The 24,083-nt window shown below is 42.3% G+C and overlaps 1 protein-coding gene and 1 pseudogene across 1 annotated transcript; both read left to right on the top strand.

Moving 5' to 3' along the window:
• Positions 1-1,820: 1,820 nt before the first annotated feature.
• Positions 1,821-9,849, top strand: LOC101045775 (leucine-rich repeat-containing protein 37A2-like; annotated as a pseudogene).
• A 431-nt stretch (positions 9,850-10,280) lies between these two features.
• On the top strand, positions 10,281-23,583 carry CCDC43 (coiled-coil domain containing 43). Its single transcript, XM_074388760.1, has 5 exons — positions 10,281-10,531; positions 17,313-17,400; positions 19,129-19,264; positions 20,517-20,584; positions 22,784-23,583. The coding sequence occupies exons 1-5, from the start codon at positions 10,328-10,330 to the stop codon at positions 22,969-22,971; spliced, it is 684 nt and encodes a 227-aa protein (XP_074244861.1). The 5' UTR covers positions 10,281-10,327; the 3' UTR covers positions 22,972-23,583.
• Positions 23,584-24,083: the final 500 nt, after the last annotated feature.

Below are 24,083 nucleotides of genomic sequence, written 5' to 3'. Positions count from 1 at the left end.
AAACTGATAGATGGAACAAAAATAAAACAAGATTATTAACATATTGAAGATTAAACAATATAACAAAATTTATCTAACATACATATATAAAATCTTATAGCCAACAATTAGAAAATATTATTTCAACCACACAGTGAACATTATAAAAATCGACTTATGCTAGGCCATCAAAATGTCAACCAGTGCCATCAAATCAACACCATCCAGACATATCCTATAAGTACAATATAATGAAGTTAGAAATCAATGACAAGAATTTTAAAAAAAGAGGTGGGAGGGCTGGGCACGGTTGCTCATGCCTGTAATCCCGGCACTTTAGGTGGATGGATTGCTTGAGGCCAGGAGTTCGAGATCAGCCTGGTCAACATGGTGAAATCCTGTCTCTACGAAAAAAAAATAAGCCAGGCGCGGTGGCTCATGCCTGTAATCCTAGCACTTTGGGAGGCCGAAGTGGGTGGATCACGAGGTCAAGAGATTGAGACCATCCTGGTCAATATGGTGAAACCCCGTCTCTACTAAAAATACAAAAAATTAGCTGGGCATGGTGGCACATGCCTGTAATCCCAGCTGCTCAGGAGGCTAAGGCAGGAGAATTGCCTGAACCAAGGAGGCGGAGGTTGCGGTGAGCCGAGATTGTGCCATTGCACTCCAGCCTGGGTAACAGGAGCGAAACTCCTTCTCAAAAAAAAAAAAATAATAATAATAATAATAAAATAAAAAAATATAAAATATAAAAATAAAAAATAAGATGTCAAATTTTATAGTTTACCACAATTAAAAATAAGAAAAATAAGTGGAGGTAGTAATGAAAAACCTTCAGCTACATTATTTTTACTAAGGATTTTTGGTATACCACAAATAATAAATATTTATATTATCTACTTTTTTTTTTTTTTTTTAAAGACAGAGTCTTGCTCTGTTGCCCAGGCCTGGAGTGCAGTGGTTTGATCTTGATTCACGGCAACCTCTGCCTCTTGGGTTCCAGCAATTCTCCTTCAGCCTCCTGAGTAGCTGAGATTATAGATGCCCACCATCTTGCTTGGCCAATTTTTGTATTTTTAGTAGAGACAGGATTTCATCATGTTGGCCAGGCTGGTTTTGAACCTCAGACCTCGGTGATCCACCCGCCTGGGCCTCCCAAAGTGCTGGGATTACAGGTGTGAGCCACTGTGCCCAGCCTACTTCATTTTTTAACAGTTCACTCCTTTTTGTAGTTCTCTTTTTGTATGTTTTATTATGAACATACTAATTTGATATAGCAGTTCATATAAATAATTCATAAATAGTTACATATTAGTGCATTAGGGGCCCATGTTGAAAATATTTTTACTGCTAAGTGTATGTGGCAAAACTGTTTGATGCTCACTGGTCTAGAGGAACTTTCCCATGGGTGGGCAAGGGGACTACCTAAGAATGTGAACTGATGCACTGACTGGAAAACTAGGAACTCACCTAACTGTCCATCAACAGAGGAATGATCAACGATCAGCTGGAGTATATTAAAGCAATGGAATACTACACAGTGGTTTAAATAGATGGATAAGAGCTACATGTATCAACATGGGTACATACATACACCCACCCACACACACACACACACACATATATATATATATATATATATATTTTTTTTTCTTTTTTTTTTTTTTTGAGACAAAGTCTTGCTCTGTGGCCCAGGCTGGAGTGCGGTGGCACAATCTTGGCTCATTGCAACCTCTGCCTCCCAGGTTCAAGCTATTCTCCTGACTCAGCCTCCTGAGTAGCTAGGATTACAGACATATGCTACCACACCCAGTTAATGTTTGTATTTTTCAGCAGAGATGGAATTTCATCATGTTGGTGAGGCTAGTCTTGAACTCTTGACCTCTGGTGATCCACTTGCCTCGGCCTCCCAAAGTTCTGGGATTACAGGCATGAGCAACTGTGCCTGGCCCAACATGGGTGAATATTTTAAACAACCTTGAATGAAAAAGCACATTGCAGAATGAAAAGTACAACATTTACAATGATGTGATATACTATGGATACATCCATATGTTGTAACATGTATTACATATGTAGTAATGTGTACTATATTTAAAAACATTCAAGCGGAAGAGAAACACCAAATTCAGGAATAGTGGTTACAGCAGAAGAGAGAGGGAAGAAAGTGAGGCTGGACAAAGGGCTTCAAACATGCTTTAGTTCTTTTAAAAAAAGACACAAAGTAGGCCGGGCGCGGTGGCTCAAGCCTGTAATCCCAGCACTTTGGGAGGCTGAGGTGGGTGGATCATGAGGTCAAGAGATCGAGACCAACCTGGTCAACATTGTGAAACCCCGTCTCTACTAAAAATACAAAAAATTAGCTGGACATGGTGGCGAGTGCCTGTAATCCCAGCTACTCAGGAGGCGGAGGCAGGAGAATTGCCTGAACCCAGGAGGCGGAGGTTGCGGCGAGCCGAGATGGCGCCATTGCACTCCAGCCTGGGTAACAAGAGCGAAACTCCGTCTCAAAAAAAAAAAAGAAAAGAAAAGAAAAAAAAAGATACAACGTAAAACAGCTCAAAACTAGTCTTCTTGAGTTCTCCTCCTCAGTGACAACCATCCTCACACATCCCTGGTCTATCTTTCCAGAGACATTCTATGCACATGCAAGGATACATAAGTACATGTATCCCCCCACCCCACCTTCTTTTTAACTAGTGACGGTGGCAAACATTCCACATTGTTGAGCTGTACCTTTTTTTTTTTTTTTTTTTTGAGACAGAGTCTTACTCTGTCAGCCAGGCTGGAGTACAGTGGTGCAATCTAGGCTTACCACAACCTTCGCCTCCTGGGTTCAACTGATTCTCATACCTCACCCTCCTGTGTAGCTGAGATTACAGGCCCCTGCCACCATGCCCAGATAATTTTTGTATTTTTAGTAGAAATGGGGTTTCACCGTGTTGGCCAAGCTGGTCTCAAACTCCTGACCTCAGGTGATCCACCCTCCTCGGCCTCCCAAAATACGAGAATTACAGGTGTGAGCCACTGCCCCAGCTGAGCTGCACTTTTTAAACAATGTATCTTAAACTTTGATACATGTCAGTGCATATAGAGCTTCTTTGTTTCTTTTTCTCTGTAGCCCAGGCTGTAGAGCAATGGCATGATCTCCACTCACTGCAACTTCTGCCTCCTGGATTCAAGCGATTCTCCTGCCTCAGCTTCTGGAGTAGCTGGGATCATAGGTGCTCGCCACCATGCCCAGTTAATTTTTGTATTTTTAGTAGAGATGGGTTTCACCATGTTGGCCAGGTTGATCTCGAACTCCTGACCTCGGGTGATCCACCTGCCTTGGCCTCCCAAAGTGTTGGGATTACAGGCGTGAGCCACGACACCCAGCCTGTCTCCTTATCTTTAAAATATGGACAATAAAAGCACCTCCTCACAGGGTTATAGGGAGGATTACAAGAGATAACTCATGGAAAGCTCTTGGCACAGTGCCTGGCAGAGAGTAGTGTAGCTTCCTCAAAGAATAGTCCCGTGCACGTGTTGAATCAATGAGTTAGTGGAAGAAATGACTTGAGGTTACCTGTTTATTTACTGAGCGCCTACCATGTGTCCCATGCAGTGATGAGCACAGCACTGTTAATGCAGAGAAGCCACCGCAGCACACCCTGGTGTTCTTAACACAGACTGCAGGGAATCAGGGAAGGTTTTCTGCAACCTGAATTTTGACAGGGAAGGGCTTCTAGGGGTGAACATGGTATCGACGAGGGTATTCCGGGCGGTCAGGAGGTTTCTGCTCCACAGCTGTGTGGGAGTCGGCAGTCAGCATCCCTCGGTTTGTGGGGAAGGCAGCTCGGTTGGGTAGAAGAAGCGCTGGAATCTATGCTCAGCTTCAGTCCTATATGCCACATGACTTTGGCCAAGTTACTGAATGTCTCTCTACTTTCCCGACTGTAGAGTCTGTTAAGAATACTCACATGCCGGGGAGGAGGGAAGGAGCGAACTGGAGACCGTCGTCCTGAAAGGAGTGATGGTGGCAAAATGGCGGACCGCTTCTCCCGCTTCTACGAGGACCAACACTTCCCGGGTAATCACTTCGATCAATATGAGTAAGGACACTTGGAAATAGAACGAGCATCACTTGACAAGCCTATAGAATCGAAATTTCCAAGGAAACTATATTTCTTATATTGATGGAAATATATGGAAATCGTACAGTTGTACTGAGAAACTAATTCTCAATGAAAATTATTTGACTGAATTACATAAGGATTCATTTGAAGGCCTGCTATCCCTCCAGTATTTAGATTTATCCTGCAATAAAATACAGTCTACTGAAAGACACACATTTGAACCACTACCATTTTTACAGTTTATAAATCTTGGTTGCAATTTACTCACAGAACTGAGCTTTGGAACATTTCAGGCCTGGCACAGAATGCAGTTTTTACACAAGTTAGACCTGGATATTTCCTAAAGGAATAGTGCTTTATGGAGTCTGATGGTGATTTATTAGAATTCTCAATCGCAATCCTCTAACAACTGCTGAAGATCCATATTTGTTTAAATTGTCAGCATTAAAATATCTAGACATGGGAACAACACAAGTCTCACTTACAACAGTTAAGAACATCCTCATGATGACTCTTGAATTGAAAAAACTGATCTTACCTAGCCATATGGCCTGCTGCCTCTGCCAATTTAAAAATAGCATTGAGGTTGTCTGCAAGACAGTCAAGTTGCATTGCAACAGTGCATGTCTGACAAACACCACACATTGTCTTGAAGAAGCATCTATAGGGAATCCTGAAGGAGCGTTCATGAAGGTGTTACAAGCCCGGAAGAAGCACACGAGCACTGAGCTGACTATTGAGCTGGAGATGCCCTCAGACAGCAACGGGCTCAACTTGTCAGGCTTTGGGAGTGAGCAGCTAAACATCAATGATGAAAGTGATGTTATCAGTGCACTAAGAAGATGTGGAATCAATGTTGTTACCGTTCATTAAACTGCTTTTTTCAGATTCACAAGATGGTGAGAGGCCCCTGGGTATTTTGAAAAACAATACAAAGAGCCCCTCTCTTCAACCTGCATCCAACAACTCAACTTAAATGAAAATAAATTGAGAAAGCTGTATTTTCTGGAAAATGTGTTAGATGCAGAAATTCAAGAAAAAAATTAATGAGGTTAAAAGGGAAGAAAAAACTGCCATGCTTGTACAGGCCAGCCTTTTAGGTCCCAATTTTTAAAAATTATTTTATTATTTTTTATTTTTTAGAGACAGGGTCTCGCTATGTTGCCCAGGCAGGAGTGCAACAGCTACTCACAGGCGTGATCCCACTACTGATCAGCACGGGAGTTTTGACCTGCTCCGTTTCCCACCTGGGCCGGTTCACCCCTCCTTAGGCAACCTGGTGGTCCCCCGCTCCCAGGACGTCACCATATTGATGCCGAACTTAGTGTGGACACCCGATCGGCATAGCGCACTACAGCCCAGAACTCCTGGGCTCAAGTGATCCTCCCACCTCAGCTTCCCAAGTAGCTGGGACTACAGGCATGCGCCACTGCACCCGTCTTAGGTCCCAAATATAAACCGCTCAAGGTTTTCAAACAAAATTAGAAACTGCCCAACCACAGGAAAACAACTTGGCAAAGATTCAAAGTGCAGGTGAAAGCCTGCAGAGAGCAGAGTCCTCAAGGGCCCAAGGAGCATCCAGAAGAGGCACTTCAAAGAGGAGGGAAAGCAGAGCATCAGGAGGGAACAGAGTGCCCAGGCATTTGTGGAAAACACTGCCAAAGGAAAAGGGCCCAGGAGTGCAGCCCCAAGGGAGCTGGAACAGCCTCACGTGGTGCAGAGGCCCGAGAAGTTAGTAGGAAACACTATCTACACCAAGCCTTCGTTCATCCAAGAACATAAGACAGCGGTCTTCTCTTTGCTGAAACCCTTCTCCGTGGGCGGGCCTTCCGCCTCCACCCCTGCAAACGCCCTACCTGAGGTCAGAAACAGATCGAAAGACTTAACCTACACCATTTTGGTTTTAGAAAATGCAAAGCCTAGAGTTAAAAATATGAAGGCTGCTAAACCATTCATACATTCCAGAAAAAAATACCACCGCTTTCATAAAACTCGCTCCCGTGTGGTCCACAGAACACCCAGAGCCAAAAAGAGTCGAAAGTTCAGAAAGAAAAGTTCTCTTAACAGACTGATGCGAAGAGGCCTCCGTTCTCTGCAGCAAAGAGCCTCATAAATTCTCCTTCAAAAGGGGCTTTTTCATATTTAGGAGACTTGAGTCCTTTTCCAGAAACATTTGCTCCTTCAGAACATTCTATAGAAAATACTAATGTTAAAAACACCACTGCAGGAAATGCCTTTGAAGAAAACATTTTTATGGGAAACACTGCTATGCCAGAAGGCATCATCTCTGAAAACACAACCTACAATAATCCTCCTGAGGCAGATTCCACTGGGACTGCATTCAACTTAGAGCCAACTGTTAAACAAACCAATGAAACACAATGGGAATACAACAACGTGGGCACTGACCTGTCCCCCAAGCCCAAAAACTTCAATTACCCATGGCTCTCGCCCCCAGGTGATCAGATTGAAATTCAGCCCCTCATCCTCATTTGTCATGTTTTCCGGAGCTTGAAAGTGGACTGCTCTGAGAGAGAGATCCAAGATGGCTGATCACTAGCAGCTAGGGATTGTAGCTCCCAGTGAAAGCACAAAGAATGAGAGGACGCCACACCTTCACATGAATTCTTGTTGCTCATGCACCAGGAGATTTCCAGCGGAGGAGCCCACGGGTCGCCAGCGCGACTCTTGTGAACGGCGAGGCGGTTTTGCTGGCACCTCGGAACGTTGGTTCTTGGTGCAGAGTCAGAAAAGCACCATCAATCTTAACGCCGCTGATTTAGTCGGTGCAGTGGGTTGCTCAGATTTCGGCGCTGAGAATCAGTAAGTTGGACGTCCACTCAGAAACCCAATTACAAAGACGGTAAATACAAAGGCCACAGATGGATAAATCTACAACGAAGGGAAGAAAACAGCCAAAAAAGGTTGAGAATACCCAAGATCAGAATGCCTCTCCCTCAGCAGGGGATCACAGTTCCTCTTCAGCAACGGAACAAGGCTTGATGGAGAACGAGTGTGTTCCAATTACAGAAGCAGGCTTCAAAATGTGGATAATAAGAAACTTCTGTGAATTAAAAGAACTTGTTTTAACTCAATCCAAAGAAACTAAGAACTTTGAAAAAAGATTTGATGAAATGTTAACAAGAATACACCATTTAGAGAGGAATATAAATGAATTGATGGAGCTGAAAAACACAATACGAGAACTTTGTGAAGTATGCACAAGTTTTAACAGCCGAATTGATCAAGCAGAAGAAAGGATATCAGAGGTGGAAGACCAACTCAATGAAATAAAACAAGAAGACAAGATTAGAGAAAAAAGGATAAAAAGGAATGAGCAAAGTCTCCAAGAAATATGGGACTATGTGAAAAGACCTAATCTACGCTTGATAGGTGTACCTGAATGTGATGAAGAGAATGAATCCAAGCTGGAAAATATGCTTCAGGATATTATTCAGGAAAAATTTCCCAACCTAGTAAGGCAGGATAATATTCAACTCCAGGTAATACAGAGAACACCACAAAGATATTCCTCAAGAAGAGCAACTCCAAGGCACATAATCGTCAGATTCACCAGGGTTGAAATGAAGGAGAAAATACTAAGGGCAGCCAGAGAGAAAGGTCAGGTTACCCACAAAGGGAAGCCTATCAGACTTACAGCAGATCTCTTGGCAGAAACCCTACAAGCCAGAAGAGAGTGGGGACCAATATTCAACATCCTTGAAGAAAAGAACTTTCAACCTAGAATTTCACATCCAGCCAAACTAAGCTTCACAAGTGAAGGAAAAATAAAGTTTTTCTGAATAAACAAGCACTCAGAGATTTCATCACCACCAGGCCTGCTTTACAAGAGCTTCTGAAAGAACCACTACACATAGAAAGGAACAAACAGTATCAGCCTTTCTAAAAAAATACCAAAAAGAGCATCAATATAATGAAGAATTTACATCAACTAATGGGCAAAATAGCCAGCTAATATTAAATGGCAGTATTAAACTCACATATATTATTATTAATTCTATATTGACTAAATCCCCCAATCCAAAGACAGGCAATTTGAATAAAAAACTAAAACCCATTAGTATGCTGCATCCAGATCCATCTCACATTCAAGGATACACAAAGACTTAAAACAAGGGATGGAGAAGGATTTACCAACCAAACAGAGAGCTAAAATAAATAAATAAAAAGCAGAAGTTACAATTAAGCAACAAAGATCAAAAGAAGCAAAGAAGGACATTATATAATGATAAAAGGATCAATGCAACAACAAGAAGAGCTAAAGATCCTAAATATATACGCACCCAATACAGGAATACGCAGACATACAAGACTTATAAAGAGACTTGGACTCCCACATAATAATAGTGGGAGATTTCAACATTAATATTAGACAGATCAATGAGACAGAAAATTAACAACGATATCCAGGACTTGAACTCAGATCTGGAACAAGTAAATGTAATTAACATTTATAGAACTCTCCACTTTAAATATACAAAATATACACTCTTATCAGTACCACATCACATCAACTTAGAAGTTTAAACGAAATGTTGGTTGGCTCCTTGTTTGTTATTCTCTTCCCTCATTTTCTTTCATGTCTCCATTATTAAGGACAATTATAGGCATACCCATATTTAGATTGCATTCTAGCCCGGGCAATAAAGCAATACCCCCATCCTCTCTCCCTCTTCCTCTTTCTCTTTCTTCCTCTTTATTAAAAAAAAATAATAAAAAATAAAAATAGAAAAGAAAGTGGTGGCTCAAGCCTGTAATCCCAGCACTTTGGGAGGCTGAGGCGGGTGGATCACGAGGTCAAGAGATCGAGACCATCCTGGTCAACATGGTGAAACCCCGTATCTACTAAAAATACAAAAAATTAGCTGGGTATGGTGGCATGTGCCTGTAATCCCAGCTACTCAGGAGGCTGAGGCAGGAGAATTGCCTGAACCCAGGAGGTGGAGGTTGCGGTGAGCCGAGATCGTGCCATTGCACTCCAGCCTGGGTAACAAGAGCGAAACTCTGTCTCAAAAAAAAAAAAAAAAAGAAAAGAAAGTGGACTGCTCTGAGACCCGTGTGCAATTAGCCTGTGCTAAGCTCATCTCCAGGACAGGCCTCCTGATGAAGCTTCTCAGTGAAGGGCAAAAAGTAAAGGTGTCCAAAGCAGAATGGGATACGGACCAGTGGAAAACCGAGAACTATATCAATGAGAGCACAGAAGCCCAGAGTGTACAGAAAGAGCAGAAGTCAAGTGAGCTCACTTATGATGTTGCAGGATATGGCTATAACAACAAACTCATCTTGGCAATATCTGTGACTGTATAGTGAATAATAATTTTCTGTCTCATTGAGATTTATTCTCATAGAAGGGCATCAAAGGAAGATGAAGAAGGATCCTCAAGGGGCATTTCCAAATTTCTGCCACACAGGAGTTACTCATCGCAAAGCGGCTTTTTCTCATTAAGATGGCCGCTCTGGCTTAGGGATACAGACCTCTCAGTGCCACACGTGTGAAAAACATGGCACAAAAGCTGCATGACAAGGAGTCTTCCAATGAGGACAAGACCTTCAACAGGGACACTGCGGACAGCAAAGCCCCAACAGAAAAGACCCCAACCAGAGAGTCTGCTGCTGAGGGGGAAGAGAGTGAGGCCCTGCCTTAAGAGAACACTGAGTGACCCCAGCCCACCTCAGGCCTCCTACAAAATACTTTTCTATTGTCAAAGAATATAACTAATTCTAGCCATGCAGTATGACATTTAAATGTGTAGTTAAATATTTATGCATAAATAACAAGGACCATCAGAAAGAAAAACAAGACTGAGGCCAGCGGCCCACAAATCCACCAGAGGCTGCGGGCAGGGGAAGCACATCCACCAGAGGCTGCGGGCAGGGGACGCACAGGGCCATCTTGCCCTCCCTCGTTTCCCAGTCTAATTAGTCACCCAGACCTGAAAACATACCCTCAGGGAGTGGAGATTTTACAATTAAATACCATTGTTCTTGCAATTAAAAAAAAAAATTCTCACATGCCAAGGATCTTGTGAGATATGCTTCATCTAGAAAGCACAAAACTCTCAAGCCACCAGGTATCTGCCTCCCAGGTTCAGAGCTCCACACTTAGCAGCGGGGCTCTCTCCTCAGGCATGCGCAGTGGGCCTGCGGCGCGGCCCGTCAGGCACTGCGGTAGGCGCCCCAGGGGCTGGCAGGACCCTGACCCCAAGATGGCGGCGCCCAGCGAAGTGGCCGCAGTAGTCCCTGGCGAAGGCGATGGCGGAGGCGGCGGCTTTGGCTCCTGGCTGGACGGACGGTTGGAGGCACTGGGAGTGGACCGAGCCGTTTACGGAGCCTACATCTTGGGTGTCCTGCAAGAGGAGGAGGAAGAAGAGAAGCTGGACGCTCTGCAGGGGATCCTCTCTGCTTTCCTGGTAAGTAGCCTGGACACATTCCTTCACCCTCTGGTCAGTATCTGAGGATCTGTCAGTCCTTTGTACTCTCTGTCCCCTACCTGGTATCCCGGAGGCTCAGTGGTCTCACCTGGGAGAGGTATACTCCTCTGACATTTGGGCAGCGAGGGAAGGAGGTTGCTCTCCAACCAGGTGGGAAGCCTGAAGGTTGCAGGTACTTGGAGAGGAATGGCTTTCTCTATTCTTGGGGACAAGGCCCTCTCCGATGTTTGTGGGTGAGCTAAGGAGCGTTCTTCCGAAGGCGCTGAAATGTCAGAATGGGAGTGTTGTCATAAATATCTAACGACCAATTTCATTTACATCCATTTACAGTGTTCACTGGGGGTAGTAAAATGCTCTTGGGAGGTCTGTGCCTATTATAAGGCAGTTCCCAGGGCCGCCCCATTGCTATAACACCCAAATTTGGAAAGTCCTAACCACGTGCACAGAGCCTGACTGCAAAACCTATAACCCTTAAAGAAAGCAGGCTATTGCCACCATAATAAAATCCTCCTGTTTCACCCATTGGTCTCTCCGGTCTCCTGAATATTCTGCAACACCATGACAAAAGCCTACAGGAAGTGCCCTTTTGATTCTTACTTTGGATGTAGGAGTCCATAAAAAGTAAGCTGGTGGTAGAGGTTTTTTCATGCCCAGACAGAACTGAAGCAAACTTCGTGCTTGATCCATTACAGTATTTATTTACAGTAATCATTGGTGGTGGGAAGTTAAAGCTCATTAGAAGCAAGTTAAATAATTCAGAAATGTGTACTTTAAGCTATGTTTACAAAGTAAGTCACCCAGATGTCTACTTTTTTCAACCTGATCATTTCTGCTGCCTTCATCTTCACTTCCCACACCTCTAACATACATACTTATTGGACTGGTTATTACAGATTAAATTGGTTACAGGTGCTGTCTGTGGCTGTCTAATGAATTGTTTCCTTTTAAATACAGGTTCCAAAATAAAATTTACTTGAATCATCACTAAATACTGTAGAAGCTAGAGTTGTCTCTACATTCATGGTTTAGAGGAGATCCTGGATACCTGACTTCTACTGTGAGAGCCACCTGTCCATCAAGGGCTTTATCCTCTGGCATTTATTACAATGAACAGGAAAATGGGATCTTTGTTATTCTTAAAATAAATCTTGGGAGGCTAGTAATAAAGAGGATCAAAATGTACTATAAGGTAGGGCACAGTGGCTCATGCTTGTAATCTCACCACTTTGAGAGGCTGAGGCAGGAGGATTGCTTGAGGCCAAGAGTTCCAGATCAGACTGGTCAACATAGCAAGACCCTGTCTCTAAAAAAAAAAAAAAAAAAGCTGGGTGTGGTGGTGCATATCTGTAATCCCAGCTACTCAGGAGTCTAAAGTGAGAGGATCACTTGAGCCTAGGATGTTGAGGCTACAATAAGCTGTAAATGTGCCACTGCAGTCCAGCTTGGGTGATAGAGTGAGACCCTGTCTCAAAGAAAAAAAAGTACTATAAATGTATATAGATATAAATATGCATATACATACCTCATTTTTTTTTTTAAAGGGTAGAAAGCAGAAAACATTCCAAGTCCAAAAGTGTTTCGTGAAGGCGGAAACAAGTGCTAGGAAAAAATCACTTACATTTGGTGGAAGCAGTTCATAGATTGGGTACATGGTTGAAACATAACACTAGTGCAGTTGTCCCAGATCTTTCTGGCAGTAACCCATTTGAGTTCCAGAGGCTGTTCTGGCAAGATTGGCTTGTAAATAGCAAAACTTTAACACAGCTTGTGAGGCAGCTCAGAAGTTCACTGGAAATACAAGACAGTGGAATCAATTCTTTTTTGGACCACAACATGACATTATTGGGGGAAAGAGTAGGAGGCAAGCAATTTAACTTAGTTTTTATTTCCGGCTGGCAAGTTTCTAAAAACTGCATGAAGCTGTTAAAATAACTTTGATACTTCTTGGTACCAGCTTCTTGATCAGTCCATCATTATTTGGAGCTATGTTCCTGTTGATAAAGGCAGACATTAGTTTGCCTTTTTTTTTTTTTTTTTTTAAGAGTCTCACTATGTTACTGCAATGTGATCATAGCTCACTGTAGCCTTGAATAAATGGACTCAAGCAATCCTCCGCACCTTAGCCTCTCAAGTAGCTAGGAATGCAGGCACCTGCCATCACTTACCATGCCTGGCTAACTTTTTTTTTATGTTTTATGTTTTATTTTTTGAGACAGAGTCCCACTTCGTCACCGAGGCTGGAGTGCAGTGTCAAGATCTCTGCTCACTGTAACCTCCACCTCCCAGGTTCAAATGATTCTTGTCTCTCAGCCTTCCAGGTAGCTGGGATTTCAGGCATGGATCACCATGCCTGGCTAATTTTTGTATTTTTAGTAGAGACAGTGTTTCGCCATGTTGGCCAGGCCGGTCTCAAACTCCTGACCTCAACTGATCCACCCACCTCAGGCTCCCAAAGTGCTGAGACTATAGGTGTGAGTCACCACACCCAGCCATGCCTGGCTAAAAAAATTTTTTGGTAGAGACAGGTTTTGCCATGTTGCCCAGGCTGGTCTTATACTGCTGGGCTCAAGAGATCCTTTCGCTTGGCCTCCCAAAGTGCTGGGATTACAGATGTGAGCATCTGTGCCTGGCTTTGGCTAGGATTTAATATGAGGAATTAAGAAGTTTGTTAGCAATAATCTGAGGTAAAATTCAAGAACAGTGGCATATAGTAGGAGCAAATAACAGTAAACAAAAGCTTTCTGTCATCCTTCTGTTCCTTTCAATAGTACTCACATTGGCTGATGGATTTATTTATTTATTTATTTATTTATTTATTTATTTATTTATTTTTTAAAGACAGAGTCTTGCTCTGTTGCCCAGGCTGGAGTGCAGTGGTGTGATCTTGGTCCACTGCAACCTCTGCTTCCCTGGTTCAAGTGACTACAGGCACCCACCACTATGCCCGGTTAATTTTTTATGTTTTTAGTAGAGATGGGGTTTCATCGTGTTAGCCAGGATGGTCTTGATTTCCCGACCTCGTGATCTGCCTGCCTTGGCCTCCCAAATTGCTGGGATTACAGGCTTGAACCACTGCACCCAGCCTATCAAATTTTGGTTGATGGATTACTGTATGCCAGGCACTGCCCTAAGTACTTGGGGCACTTCAAGGAACAAAACAGATAGAAATTCCTGCCCTCATGGGGTTACATTCTAGCATGGAAAAGCATTACCAGTACATTACATAGTATGTTACAAAGTGATAAGTGCTAGGGAAAAAGGAGCATTGCAAGAGGATCAGGAGTAAAGTAGAGTGAAGGTTTTAGTTTTAAGTAGGATAAGCTTTCCTCTTAGTGCCTTGAACGTAGCACGCTCCTTCTGGATAAATGAAAGAATGGATGATTGAACTACTTTGATTTGGATGAGGAGACTGAGGAAATAAACCACTTTGTCCTCTAAGAGTACCCTTTTTCTTTTGCCTCTTCTGCTCCTTTTCCTGCCATTCATTTTCTTTTGGTGGGGGATTTTAAAAGAGCTGTACCACTTTCTCATCCTTTTTTCTTTTTCTCTCCCTTCACTTTTTTTGCTGTGGATGTAGGGGGTGGGGTCCATGAATTATTGAAACAGGAAGTTCTGTGTGTAGCATATATGCTAAAAGGATGCAGGGTAGAGGAAGTAATCTTTTTTTGGGCACAAAATAAGGATATACGTAATAAGTCTGTGTTCTGACGCTCCACTTTTCTTTGGGAGATGGCATATATAATGGTTAGGAACATGGGCTGTAAGCCAAACTGCTGGTGTTCAAATTGTGTTTAATCCATTATTATTTGTAAGACCTTGGGCAAGGTAATTAACCTCTGTGCTTTGGTTTCCTCTTCTGTAAATTGAGAGTAAAATATGGCATTATTTTAAGAATTGAGAGTTCTCATGTAAAGCTTTTAGAACAGGGCCTGGCACATGGTAAACACTTTATAAATGTGAATTCTTACAGCTTACCCTGAGGGGTAGAATATGAAAGTGGGGAGTGCAGCCATAATGAAGATGGAGGGAAGTGCTCATGTTTACTAAATGCTTGTTCTTTGACAAGTAGGGTAGGCACTTATACACATTTTCATTTATCTACACTAAAGTCCTGAGAGGATGTAAAGATCAGAAAATTGGCCGGGTGCGGTGGCTCAAGCCTGTAATCCCAGCACTTTGGGAGGCCGAGGTGGGTGGATCACGAGGTCAAGAGATCGAGACCATCCTGGTCAACATGGTGAAACCCCGTCTCTACTAAAAACACAGAAAAAATTAGCTGGGCATGGTGGTGTGTCCTTGTAATCCCAGCTACTCAGGAGGCTGAGTCAGGAGAATTGCCTGAACCCGGGAGGCGGAGGTTGCGGTGAGCCGAGATCGCGCCATTGCACTCCAGCCTGGGTAACAAGAGCGAAACTCTGTCTCAAAAAAAAAAAAGATCAGAAAATTAAGAAACTTCTTCACAGATCTGGGATTTGAACTTAAGTATCTCTAACACCAAAGACAAGATTTTTGTTATACCATGCTGGAGAGGGAGATTGGTTGGCATGCAGAATATGTATGCTTCTGTAAAATGGACATTGGGTTGGTTGAACAAGAGACTATTTATTCATGTATCTCCTCTTTATTTATTTTTATATTATTATTATTATTTTTCATAAGACAGAGTCTTGCTCTGTCACCCAGGCTGGAGTGCAGTGGCACAATCTCAGCTCACTGCAACTTCTGCCTCCTAGGTTCAAGCTATTCTTCTACCTCAGCCTCCCGAGTAGCTGGGATTACAGACAGCTGCCACCATGCCCAGCTAACTTTTGTATTTTTAGTAGAGACAGGGTTTCACCATATTGGCCAGGCTGGTCTTGAACTCCTGACCTCATGATCCACCTGCCTCAGCCTCCCAAAGTGCTGGGATTACAGGCATGAGCCATCAGGCCCAGCTGTATCTCCTCTTTATTACGTGTCAGCAAACTAATAGATATGAACTAGCATGAAAATTGATAACCTTAGGGAATGTTCTGAATCGTATATATCAGCAAAAGAATATTTCACGAGGAGTTTTGACTTAGGCAACAGGTTTTTGGTCCAAAAGAATTGGGGGAGTTAGATGGGAAAAGGGAAGATTGTTGATCAAAAGGTAAAAAATTGCAGTTAGAAGGCCGGGCGCAGTGGCTCAAGCCTGTAATCCCAGCACTTTGGGAGGCCGAGGTGGGTGGATCATGAGGTCAAGAGATCGAGACCATCCTGGTCAACATGGTGAAACCCCGTCTCTACTAAAAATACAAAAAAATTAGCTGGGCATGGTGGCACGTGCCTATAATCCCAGCTACTCAGCAGGCTGAGGCAGGAGAATTGCCTGAACCCAGGAGGTGGAGGTTGCGGCGAGCCGAGATCGCGCAATTGCACTCCAGCCTGGGCAACAAGAGCGAAACTCCGTCTCAAAAAAAAAAAAAAAATTGCAGTTAGAGAACATACTTTAGTGATCTGTTGCATAGAATGGTGACTATAATAAGTAATAAATAATCAGCTGGGTGTGGTGGTTCAGGCTTGTAATCCCAACCCTTTGTGGGGCCAAGATGAGAGGATTGCTTGAGGTCAGGAGTTGGAGACCAGCCTGGGTAAGATAGTGAGACCCTATCTTTTTTTTTTTTTTTTAATTAAAAAAATTTATTTATTTATTTATTTTTAAAGATGGGGTTTCACCATGATGGCCAAGCTGGTCTTGAACTCCTGACCTCAGGTGATCCACCCACCTCAGCCTCCCAAAGTGCTAGGATTACAGGCATGAGCCACCGGAGACCCCATCTTTTTTTAAAAAAAAAACAAGCAAACACTCAGCCAGGTGTGGTTGCACATGCCTGCAGTTGTATCTACTTGAGAGGCTGAAGCAGGAGGATTGCTTGAGCCCAGGAGTTTGAGGTTACAGTGAGCTGTGATTGTACTACTGCACTCCAGCCTGGGTAATAGAGTGAGACCTTGTCTCTAAAAAGTAATAATAATAAATAATATTGTATTTGTACTTTAAAATTGCTAAAAGAGTGCATTTGAAATGTTTTCTTTTCTTTCTTTTTTTTTTTTCTTTTTTTTTTTTTTGAGATGGAGTTTCACCCTGTTACCCAAGCTGGAGTGCAGTGGTGCAATCTCGGCTCACTGCAACCTCCGCTTCCTGGGTTCAAGCTATTCTTGTGCCTCAGCCTCCTGAGTAGCTGTGATTATAGGTGTGTGCCACCATACCCAGCTAACTTTTGTGGTTTTAGTAGAGAAGGTGTTTTACCATGTTGACCAGGTCTTGAACTCCTGACTTCAGGTGATCTGCCTGCCTCAGCCTCCCAAAGTGCTGGCATTACAGGCGTGAGCCACTGCACCCGGCCTTAAATGTTTTCATTATCAAAAAAATGTGATCATATATGGAGACATCACAGGGTACCCTACATATATATTATATATACAGTTATCGTCAATTAAAAATAAAATAAATAAAATATTTTAAGAGAGAATGAGGAAGGCTGCCTTGTATGAATCTTCCCTTGGAGCTTGTCAGGATGGAGTGGCTATTCTTGATGTAGAAGGTGTGGCTTCTGGGACACATAAACAGGATTAATTCTGTGCCCAGAGCTTCAGAAGAGAAACATACTCTATTGTGGCTCCCAGACCCTTCCATAATTTCACAGCAAGGAGAGCTATGCCTTCTGCATAGGCTTCTTTGAGGTTGCTATTGTTTTTGAGGGCTCCCTCAGGAAATTAATTGGTCTGCTTTTTCAACTAGGAAGAAGATTCCCTCCTTAATATCTGCAAGGAGATTGTGGAACGATGGTCAGAAACTCAAAATGTTGTCACCAAAGTGAAAAAAGAAGGTAGAGTCAGAGTTTCTATGTTTAACCTCCAGAGCCTTTTCTGGCAGCCTTGACTGTATAGCTGTTAGGGAAAGGTCTTTTCATTTTCCCCTTGGATGCTCATTTTCCCTCAGATAGTGCACACTGGCAAACACCCAGCAGCCTGCGTTAACTCTTTACTGAACATTGACTTCCTTTTCTCTTTTTGCATTTTTCCATTTCAAGTGACCAAAGTTATCTTCATTATGGTTCTTTACTTTTTTTCTTCTTCTTGCCACTGCTTCTTGTAGATTTTGCATTGCAGGCATGGGGTCAACTATATTTTTACCACTTCCTACTTTTTTCATGTTGTCTTTTTTTATTTTTATTTTATTGGGGACAGAGTCTCAGTGTGTCACCCAGGCTGGAGTGCAGTGGCAAAATCTCCACTCACTGTAACTGCTGCCTCCCAGGTTCAAGTGATTCTAGTGCCTCAGCCTCCTGAGTAGCTGGGACTACAGGCACATGCCACATACCTGGCTAATTTTTGTGTTTTTTAGTACAGTCAGGCTTTCACCATGTTGACCAGGCTGGTCTCGAGCTCCTAACCTCATGTGATCCGCCCAGCTCAGCCTCCCAAAGTGCTGGGATTATAGGCTTTAACTACTGTGCCCTACCTCATGTTGTCATTTCATAACACAAATTATGGTTGGTATTTGGCTTTATTCAGCTAAACACTTTACCCTTTAAAATGGAAGAGACATGGGCTAATATATTCACCACTAAGATGGTAAATTAGCTGCAGAAAACTCAAATCATAAAAGCCAAATTTGGAAAGATTCTAAACTGTGTACACTGTTGGTTCTCAGTTTTGGCTATGTATTAGAATCACTTAATGTACTTGGGTTGGGGCCCAGGTATTTATATTTTTTAAAAGTTCCTGTAGGTGATTCTAATGTGCAGCCAAGCGTGAGAACTACTACTTTACTACTTTTTCTTTTTTTCTTAACATCTCCTTCTTGAAATTAGGCAAAATATTCTTAATCTAAGAATTCTGGCCAGGTGCAGTGGCTCACACCTGTAATCCCAGTACTTTGGGAGGCTGAGACGGGCAGATCACGAGGTCAAGAGATTGAGACCATCCTGGCTAACACGGTGAAACCCTGTCTCTACTAAAAATACAAAAAAATTAGCTGGGTGTAGTGCCATGTGCCTATAGTCTCAGCTACTCAGGAGGCTGAGGCAGGAGAATCGCTTGAACCCAGGAGGTGGAGGTTGCACTGAGCGGAGATTGCGCCACTGCACTCCAGCCTGGGTGACAGAGTGAGACTTGTCTCAAAAAAAAAAAATTCCACCTGGTATAATCAGAAACATGAATAGGACCGGCTGAAGTTGATTTTAGATTCCTGGTTAGGTTTTTGGGATGTCATGGGGAGAAAGTTGCCTATTTGGGGGCTTAGTTTTCTGTGGTTCTAATGCAGTGCTTTCCAAACTTTTTTTTTTTTTTTTTTTTAAAGGCAGCAGAACTTTAGAATATAAAACAAGTAAAATCAGGGCTGCTCTGATTGAAGATGGATACAAAGCTTGGCCTGCATAGCCTTTCCTTTCCTTTCTCAATGTCCCTTGAGCCATGTCCTTTGAACTGCAGGCTCTAAGGAGGCAGCAGATGCCAATGTCTTTAGTACAAGTGCTGCCTGGGTGGACTGGTGGTTCAGTGAGCTTGTTCTCTCGTATACAACCTTGTTCTTCCTTCTTTCCACCACCTCCCAGATGAAGTACAGGCCATCGCCACCCTAATTGAGAAGCAGGCACAAATTGTGGTAAAGCCAAGGATGGTGTCAGAAGAGGAGAAGCAGAGAAAAGCTGCCCTCCTGGCCCAGTATGCTGATGTGACAGATGAAGAGGAATATCCTTTCTGGAGTCTCAGCACCATTCCCTCAAGCTCAAGCCAGACATATTTGTGGGTTTACAGTGACCTTTAGCAAGTTGCCATTCCCCCTCTGTAGCTTAATTTTCCCCTCTAAAATGGCAGTGATCTATGGCCCTTTGTGGATATGAGGAGCAATATTGGTTAGTTGCTAGTGGACTTATGTTTTTCAACACATAAGCAGTATATTCTTGAGAGCTTTGGCATAAAACAAATAATGTCTTAATAGTCCGTTTATATTATGCTTTCAGAAAATACAATATAGCTGTGATTCTTTATATTTGTATAATACTTTTCTATACAGTGTAGTATCATAAGTATAACTCATCTTTCTTTCCCAGTCATTAAGGAAACTGAGACACCAACAGATGAATGGGTGATCAGAGGCATTCAGAGGATTAGTGGCAAAACCACAACTAGAACCTGGGTATTTTGGGGTGAAAAATTTTCTCAATTTAGAGCAGTTAGAATATTTTCTTTCTTATGTGATCATGTAGTTAAAAGTAAGGCTGAACCCCCAAAGCAATACCAGAATAAATCTGGAATTTGAGTGGGAACTGTGCAAAAAGAAAGTGTTGCCAGTAGGGGCAGGTTTAGCTCCCTGTGAATTTCATATTTATTTAGGAAATGCTTTGCTTACTGAGTCTACCTGAATGAAGTATGTGGCATATTATACAGTGGACATCATACCAGAAATGTCAGCTGTCTAATCACTAGTTCAGGAAAGAATTCTTGGACTTTTTCAAGCCAGTTTCTCTTCTAATTTTTTCTTATGACATTTCTTGCCAGGGTTGGCAAAGCTATGGTTCTGGTGACAAAATTTCTCATCTTGGGCTAGAAAAGAACTTTTAAAGCAATGGTTCTCGTGACGACTTGTTAAAGCACAAATTGCTGGGCTTTACCGACAGGATTTCTGATTTAGTAGGTTAGGCATAGGTGCTAAGAATGTGTATTTTCTAATATATTCCTGGGGTTTTTGTGAACCACACTTTGAGAACCACTGTTTTAGAGGTCATCTGGCTTCCAGGTAATGTGGCAATCCACTGAGACCAACTTGAGTTTCTTTTCAGCCTCCAAGAAAATATAAGATGAATCTCCTGGGTTTATCATCATATCCCTGACAATGTGCTCCCTTCATTAAATGTGCTTTTCCTACTTACCAGTCTACTGAATGTTTTCTAATGTAGGTTGGGATGTGCCAAGTTTTGTTTTCCATCTGACTTTCCTTAACATCACTCACTGAAGCAGATGAGAAGGATGATTCAGGAGCTACCACAATGAACATTGGTTCTGACAAATGTATCCTTCTGGGTCCCTCCCCATGTGTTTCTCCATAGAGTCTTCTTGAGATCAGTTTTTATTTTGCTGTCATTGCTGGTGGCTCCCCTTTACCTTCAGGAACTCATGTCATGCCAACATTGGGAACCCCATTCCTAGGACAGCCCTATATAGTCAATTTAGCAAGAGCTTTCCTCAAAGAAAACAAGTTAACAAATACTGTAAAGGGATTGGCTTGAAGGAAAGATTTCTAAGGGAAAATAAAAATCTATACTCCCTGTGTGTATCTCTGAGTTGCCCAGCAACTCAATTATGGAGAAAATTAAAATAATATTGAGGCCAGGCACAGTGGCTTACACCTGTAGTCCTGGCACTTTGGGAGGCCAAGACAGGTGGAGTTTGAGACCAGCCTGGGCAACATGGTGAAACCCTGTCTCTACTTAAAAAGTACAAAACATTAGCCAGGTGTGGTGGCACATGCCTGCAGTCATAGTCCCTGATACTTGGGAGGCACAGGTGGGAAAATCACCTGAGCCCAGGAAGTCTGGCCTGCAGTGAGTCAAGATCTTGCCACTACACTCTGGCCTGGGTGATGGGAGTGAGACCTTGTCTCAAAAAATAATAAATAAAATAATGTTGAAATTTTATCTTTCTCCTCAAAAATTTTATAATTTGTCAGAGGGAGAACACAAACACCAAACACTTTAAGCTAAAAATGTGGACATATTGAAACATGTGTGCTGATGGCTGGGCACAAGGACTCACACCTATAATTCCAGCACTTTGGGAGGCTGGGGTGGGAGGATCACTTGAGGCAAGGAGTTCAAGACCAGCCTGGCAGCATAGCGAGACCCTGACTCTACTATTAAAAAAAAAAAAATTAAAATTAGCCAGGCTTTGTGATACATATCTGAATGTAGTCCTGCTAACTCAGGAGAAGACCTTATCTGGTGTTAACAGGTTTTGTTTCTAAAGTTATAAGAAATAAGGGGTAAAGTTTTTGGTTAGGTATTTTCTTTTCTTTTCTTTTTTTTTTTTTTTTTTTTGGAGACAGAGTCTCATTCTGCAGCCCAGGCTGGACAGGCTGGAGTGCAATGGTACGATCTTGGCTCACTGCAACTTCTGTTTCCTGGATTTAAGCGATTCTCCTGCCTCAGCCTCCCAAGTAGCCGATATTACAGGTGTGTGCCACCACGCCCGGCTAATTTTTGTATTTTTAGTAGAGACAGATTTCACCATGTTGGCCAGGCTATTGAACTTCTGACCTCATGGCGATCCACCCACCTCAGCCTCTCACAGTGTTAGGATTACAGGTGTGAGCTACTGCGCCTGGCTTGGTTAGGTATTTTCTAACTGCTGTTAAGCTCATTTTCATTTTATGTATTTATTTTTTTGAGACGGAGTCTTGCTCTTGTCGCCCAGGTTGGAGTGCAGTGGCGCGATCTCAGCTTACTACAACCTCCGCCTCCTGGGTTCAAGCGATTCTACTGCCTCAACTTCCCGAGTAGCTGGGTCTACAGGTGCATGCCACCACACCCAGCTAATCTTTATATTTTTAGTAGAGACAGGGTTTGACCATGTTGGCCAGGATGGTCTCCACATCTTGACCTTGCGATCTGCCCGACTCAGCCTCCCAAAGTGCTGGGATTATAGGTGTGAGCCATGGCACCCGGCCTCTCATTTTCTATATCATAAATTCAGTGTTTATGGTTATTAGAACATGGTTTCACTTAAGCTTTGGTAGTCTAGGAACAAAAGCAAATTGATAAAGTTTAATAAGGTTAAACATCTTATTTAACACTTTTCAGGCATTTAACAGTGCCAAGTACACAAACATTTGGCCAGTTACATTACTACTCTGTTCACCAAAACTAGCCTAGATTATCTAATATTCTGCCATCGAATGATACAAGTACTTATTCTAGAATGAAATTTCATTTCAGTGAAATATTTTTTACTTTTTTTGATAAAATATTTTAAAATTCAGGTTTAGAGAAATCTGAATGAGAGTTTTATTCCCAAGGACATTTTAAAACATTTATAATATAGCTTTAAGGATTTCTCTGTTAGATCAAGGATAAACATAAGCACATTTTTTTAAAGATTAGAAATAGGTAGAGACCATTCAGGACTCAGCAGGTGGAGAGAGGATAGCTAGAATGAGGAAAGACAGCAGTAGTTGTGATCTGTGTGACCTGTAATCCCTTAACTCACCTGTAGTTCTGTTCCGAAACACCAATGTGGAAGATGTCCTTAATGCCCGAAAACTGGAGCGAGACTCGCTTCGGGATGAGTCCCAAAGGAAGAAGGAACAGGACAAACTGCAGAGGGAGAGAGATAAACTAGCCAAGCAGGAGCGCAAGGAAAAAGAAAAGAAAAGGACACAGAGAGGGGAGCGAAAGCGATAACCTTGGCTTACTCTGTTCTTTCCCCCCATGAACTTGATCAAAGGGAGAACTGGCTGTATATTTAAGAGAATTGAGAGTGCATTGCAAAGTAGTTTCCCAAGGCATTTCCCTTATTGTTTACATGGTCAAAAGGAAAATCACAATCACTTCTAAGTACAAAATTTGCTATGTTTTGGTGGTGTGGGAAATCAGATTATAGTTGATGACTGTACCAAAGATCTGGAATAGGGGCCACCTTTATATTTTAATACTTAAGTCCTGTGCTCCTTTTGGCCACTTTAAAAAGGCTTCCCTCACTTTGGATAAATAGCAGGAGGATTCAGAAAGGTAACAGTTTTCATCCAGGAGCAGAAACATCATCAATCCCTCCCTGAGATGAAATGTGGGCATGCACATTGCTTTGGAGGCAGTATTCAGCTGTAAATGTAGTATTGTTTTATGGCTGAAATAGAGAGCTAATGAAGAGCCCTATCTGGATCCAGATTTTATGTTAACATGGCAGTAAAGCTAGGAAAATGGGAAGAAATGATTTGGGGGATGTTCTAGACCTTTTTTTTTTTTTTTTTTTTTTGAAGTTTCAGCCTATGGGAGGAAAAGAGGTATCTTTTAAAATAGAGATAGTTACATATTTTTCCTCATCTAGGCTGTGATATTTTAAGAATGTGTCACCATTGGGTACAAGGATATCATTGTTGGCTAGATTCATTTTTTATAATCATGTATCCTCTCTTGAGTCTTAGTAGGGATTTTAATACTGATTTTTCCCTAAGACATGAGTATTAAGAAATGTTAATTCCTGGTTTAGAGAAACTGGAGAAATCCCCCTTTTAAGGAAGAAACACTGGAAATCTCTGGTAACACCAGGATATTTAAGAGTATACATATTAGATACTCAACACATTTATTGAATGAATGAGTGAATGGAAAAACTGGGAAAGTCAAAAGTTGAGTAGAAGCTCTCCATTTCTACTTTTGTCACAAACCACATTAAATTGTAAATAAGTCCCTTCCCTACTTGACTTCAGGCAGCAGACTGTCTAGAAGCCTAAGGACATCAATTTCTCTGACAAAGTAGATATATCATACCAGAGGTTGGCAAACTACTGCCCACA

This window comes from Saimiri boliviensis, chromosome 17 (genome assembly GCF_048565385.1).
Source record: "Saimiri boliviensis isolate mSaiBol1 chromosome 17, mSaiBol1.pri, whole genome shotgun sequence".
Lineage (NCBI taxonomy): Eukaryota > Metazoa > Chordata > Mammalia > Primates > Cebidae > Saimiri > Saimiri boliviensis.
The sequence above is the reverse complement of the archived record's forward strand: the minus strand, read 5'-3'. Positions and strand labels throughout refer to the sequence as shown.